This window comes from Suillus paluster, assembly GCF_016628075.1.
Source record: "Suillus paluster strain FC165 chromosome Unknown EDB91scaffold_349, whole genome shotgun sequence".
Lineage (NCBI taxonomy): Eukaryota > Fungi > Basidiomycota > Agaricomycetes > Boletales > Suillaceae > Suillus > Suillus paluster.
In genome coordinates this window covers 1-4,875 of record NW_024537909.1, presented here as the reverse complement: position 1 = coordinate 4,875, position 4,875 = coordinate 1, and the positions used below count along the sequence as shown (strand labels likewise).

Sequence of the window (4,875 nt, the reverse complement as noted above, 5' to 3'; positions counted from 1 at the left end):
TCGGCTCAAGCCCGCGCGTGCAGTAACAGATGCGCACATCCCATGCCTAGTATGGGCGGAGGATACTCTTTCATTCGTCTATTTCGTTCCCACTGTCCTCTTTGCCCTTCAACCGCTAGTACCCAACGAACATGTCCATGCTACATCTTTCGCAATTGCATCAAAGCTTCCCTACACAATTGTGGGACCCCATGAGGATTGGCTCGAACGCAGGATCATCGACCGCAGCCAACCAAACTATTTTCCTAATTCAGTCCACCTTACGTTGAATACGCGTTAGCATAAGACGACCCGGAGACCATTTACATCCATCTTCAGTCGTTTTTCTCCTTGATGTCCGAATTCACAACCTATCCAAGAGCCTTGTTCCTCCCCTTCCGTCGAGTATTCACTCATTCGATTTCCGACCCGAACGGCGTTCCTCGACTCGCTCATAGACACCATCCTAGATCCACCTATTGGTTTTCGTCACTGGAAATTGACGCAAAGATTGGAGTCCTATACGGCCTATCTTATCATATATACTCTGCGAACACAACCCTGTGTCCTGTCGAGTGGTGAGCTCGAGCCAGAGACCCAGTCTGTGCTATTGAGCCTGAAAGCCGAAAACTGCCATTGTTTTGATGGTCGCATAAGGAGAACTACAAGGGGTTGGTTTCTAGATGTACTAGAACGTAGATTGTTATAGGAAAGAGCTGGGTAAGTGTGATTCTTGTCTCGTCGTTCACTTGACATCGACATCCCTGGCACCAGACGCTTACCCGAGAACAGCAGACCAGTGCCGCGAAACGCTCCCGACCTTGCAATAATGGTATGCACTCTTGATCTTTCCTTGCGGCACAAAAGGCATCCCGGTCTTCTGGATTAGCCTCGAGACCAAACACGTGAGTTTTATATATGCTTTACGTAACTGAATGCCGCCAGTTGACATTACCGCCTTTTCTTCTTATTAAGCGTGCAATTGCAACCAATCAAATCCGCGCAAACGATGTTGTTGCGACTTCAGATCTTCAGACGTGGGCGCGAAGGTTGTTGTGAATCAGGCAACTTTCGGCTATCTTGTCCGGATGCTAAGAGGGTCAAATCTGTCTAGTCTGACACATGCTATGTAAGTGTCAAACATAATGTCAAAGCCCGGACGATCTCAACTGAGGTGGGCAAGAGAGTGAGTAGATGAAGGTGGTAGAAGAAAGGCATACATATTGATGACACTGAAAGGTAGCGGTCGCATCCGGAGGTGCTGGCGGATACATTGCAAGTGCTCGCGCGAGATCATATTCAGCACCAATGTCGCATCATTGACATGGTAAGTAAGTATCTGATATTTCAACATTGTACTATCAGCCTCATGTATTAAAATAGTCCATCATGACGTCGCACCCTACCGTCATTCGCATCAACACGATGTCATCGGCCGTTTCCCTCGTATGAACCCTCGTCCTGACGCTGATCACAAGCAGGACGTGACTGCGGATGACTCACCAGTATCGCCATTGCCAACTATATGCTCGGATCATAGATGCTGAGTAAATCCTGTGCTAGCAACCCCATCTGTTGTCTTCAGCCTTTGATATCGAATCATTGATAGTACCTGTGTATGGGACCCTATATACATAAAACCCCCACACATGATGGATCACGAGCACTGATTTCAGAAATGTCTTCACCACTGACTCTTCCCACCTGGACACCTGCCCAAGCAGTAGCTCTTCATGGCATTCGCACTGCAATGGGTGCTTTCAAGCCTACATTCGGACAGGCCCGATCTCTCGCTGAACGCGCACGAGTGCCCAGCGAAGGAATCCCTGAAGGAGTTCACATCTCTTGTGAAATAGCTCCGCCTTCCTCTCAGATCCCTGCATCTATTCACTCAAACTCGATCCAACCGGGTCAAGTCCCCGTCTTCTATTATGCTGATGCGTCTTCCGACTCATTTGCTGATGCGAAGAATGACATCAAAGTCATACTTCACGTTCATGGAGGTGCCAACGTCTCCGGGCACCCCACAGAACAAAGGTTTATAACGTTCTTTTCTCGCATGCTCCGTGCGCTCGGGAAGGAGTCTGTTGCACAAGGATCCAGTGCACCCATCATCGCAGCACCTTCCTACAGACTCGCAACAGTCGCTGAGAACCTCTTTCCAGCAGCATTGCAAGATCTCTTCTCTGCATACCATCACCTGATCCTAAAAGGCTTTAACGCCGAAAACATTACTATCACAGGCGATAGTGCAGGGGGAAATTCTGGTACGTAATGATCTAATGAGTTCTTCTCGTATCCATATCTCATTTTCATTCAGCTCTTGTTCTCACCTATATCATCTCGCAATCCACTCTCCCCATGCCGGGGCACGTCGCAGTTTTCTCCCCAGATGCAGACCTCACTTACACATCTGCTACATCTGTACCACACGACATATTCCCCCTATCAACCTACCCAACCTGTTCTTCCCAATATCTCGGCGATTTCCCCGCAAATAGCCCCCTAGCATCCGGCACTCTCATTCCATTCACTGCAAGCTGGCCGAAGACGTTGGTGATGACCGGCACGGCTGACAATATTGCTGAGAGCTCGCGGACAGTCGTGAGTGGTATCAAAGAAGCGGGCGGGATAGCAGAGCTTGTGGAGTATGCAGATTTGACGCATGGTTGGTGGATGTTTGCTCACATCTTTACACTTCAGTCGGACGATGGGTTAGAGAGGCTTGCAGCTTTTGTGTACAATTAAGTAAATAAATAGATCGTAGCTGAGCTTGAGCAGTGAATTTGAGATCTGCGATATGTATCGCATATGATTCGTGAATGAGAGGAACGATATTCGATGCCAATTGATCAAGCTTTATATCGACATGAAGTGACTTCGTGTGAAAAATTGACGGTCCTTTTGGTGGGGTTTGCAGTCCTGGATGTACAGTCCTGAGATGGGCGAAAAGATATATTCATGAAGTAGCTAGACTCAATAAAATGTGTCCCGGAGGTCAGGAGAAAATGCCTGAGAATGTATGGCAAGTGCCGGCGAGGCGAGCACGCTGCCAGGACGGTTGCCGCGAATTTGTGGCTGCCGGCATTGGGATTGTAAACCCGAGCGGAGTTGGGACCGTCAATTTCTCGACCCGAAGCTGCAGCTGTCAGAATTTCGCGGAGAACCGCACGCTTTGTGCGCGTGGGATCAGCACGTTCGGACTGGAAAATTGACGGTCCTCAGGTGAGAAATTTGCAGTCCTTTCGAATCCCGCTCGGCAACGCTTACCAGGACTCCGCACGGTGGCGAAACGTCGTGCAAGCTCTCTGCTGCGCGATCGCACCGCAGGAGACGCTTCGGAAGCTCAGCGAAACTACATTTTCGACCGCTCTACCTACGCCGACCGTCCCCAGAATTTTCCGTCCACAGCTCGTCCCAGACGCGACTCCTTCGAACCACCACCTCCGCCAGACGCGCCTCCTCCGCTTTTGGCAACGCTTAGGTAATCCAGTGCTGGACCGTCAATTTGCTCGTGATCAACTCTGCATGAGTCAGGGATTACATAAGTAATGTAAAAGATGTTTACTCAATTGCAAACAGATAGTTTGTCGGGCGAGGCCTCCGAAGGGGGCGGCGACCTTGCCCCGAATCCCGATAGCGGCCCGGTTGAACCTGTGCAAGAGTGAGCTGAGGTTGATGGCGAGTGGGGGAAAGAAAAATTCCGAAGGCGACAGCACTAACAGGCTGGACCTTGCTGCAGTGCTGGACTGTAGCCTGCAGCAGCTTTGGTTGCCACAAATATTGCGATTACAAATCGTAATGGCTCTTACACACCTCCCTCACGTAGTCTCCCTTAGGCAGACCACAATAGAATGAAGATAGTCGTTCCTTCTATATTATGTCCCTCGCGTGACGTTGGGGCCTGACTTTTGCAAATTTAGTAGAACAAGCAGGTGCGTTTCGTCTCGTGCTTTGACCTGCGCACAGCTCGACACCACCAGGTTTGTAACACAATAGGTAGAAGGCCACTTTATTGTTCCACAACAATGTGCGATGTGGCATTACTGCTAGCCTACCCACTCAATATTTATCGAGTGCAACGTTCTCCGCGCTCCCCAAGCTTAACTATCTAACGATCAGAACCAGAATGCGGTACCCAACTCCTTCATCGACCAAGCCATCCGAGAGTTCGCGGGTCACAAAACATCCTTCTCGAACCTCAAAAGACAACGCCGCGCCCTCTAAAGGTGTTCATGCTCGCAAGCAAGTCCTCAAAGCATTCACTAGACGTGCTTCGCATTACGATCCTCTACCAGTTCGTGCTTCCTTGTGCCCTCCCGAGTCCCAGCAAATTCATTAGCTGTCATTTTTATAGCCACGCATCACAGTCCACGGATTACCTGGTTATACTGGCGGCATCCTGCCACCCGATGCAGTAGACCCTCGCCCAACCGCGGTGACCTTAAACAGCCTCGAATGTATTCGCACATTAGGTATGACATCACTATTTCAATAGAGATGGATTCAGCTAAATCGATGTAGGCGATGGTGCTTATGGTCATGTCATACTCGTACGAACTCTCAATCATCCAAACTCACGGAAACTGGAACGCCCGGGATCACTATTCGCCGTGAAAGTTCTCTCCAAAGAAAGGATGAAACTGATCGATCAGGTACGTGGGACTTCACTGCATCATCTTCCCGACAATAACCTTCCACACAGAAACACCCTGCGGATACTAATGCCGAGAGAACACACCTGTCGGAACTGCCCTGGAGTCCCTGGGTGAACGGTGTCGTAGGCGCCTTCAGGGACGAATCGAACCTTTACCTCATGCTCGAGTTTATACCGAGCGGATGCTTCTACGACGTGATTCAAACGCGCGGCCCCTTCGATGCTGCCACTGCCCGGTT

The 4,875-nt window shown here is 49.9% G+C and overlaps 3 protein-coding genes across 3 annotated transcripts; all 3 read left to right on the top strand.

Annotated features, from left to right (window-relative positions):
- Positions 1-1,203: 1,203 nt before the first annotated feature.
- Positions 1,204-2,369, top strand: EDB91DRAFT_476385 (uncharacterized protein). Its single transcript, XM_041327397.1, has 2 exons — positions 1,204-1,306; positions 1,363-2,369. Exon 2 carries the CDS (start codon positions 1,598-1,600, stop codon positions 2,252-2,254), a length of 657 nt encoding a protein of 218 aa, XP_041168640.1. The 5' UTR covers positions 1,204-1,306; positions 1,363-1,597; the 3' UTR covers positions 2,255-2,369.
- Positions 2,224-2,884, top strand: EDB91DRAFT_1181735 (uncharacterized protein). Its single transcript, XM_041320452.1, has one exon. The coding sequence runs from the start codon at positions 2,341-2,343 to the stop codon at positions 2,725-2,727; it is 387 nt and encodes a 128-aa protein (XP_041168639.1). The 5' UTR covers positions 2,224-2,340; the 3' UTR covers positions 2,728-2,884.
- EDB91DRAFT_1340986 (uncharacterized protein) lies at positions 2,857-4,872 on the top strand (the record flags this gene model as incomplete). Its single annotated transcript, XM_041325731.1, has 8 exons — positions 2,857-3,156; positions 3,205-3,463; positions 3,566-3,643; positions 3,903-3,914; positions 4,033-4,276; positions 4,337-4,454; positions 4,504-4,634; positions 4,685-4,872. Coding segments are annotated over exons 1-8 (1,221 nt in total), but the record flags the coding sequence as incomplete, so codon positions are not given.
- Between the last annotated feature and the right edge of the window lie 3 nt (positions 4,873-4,875).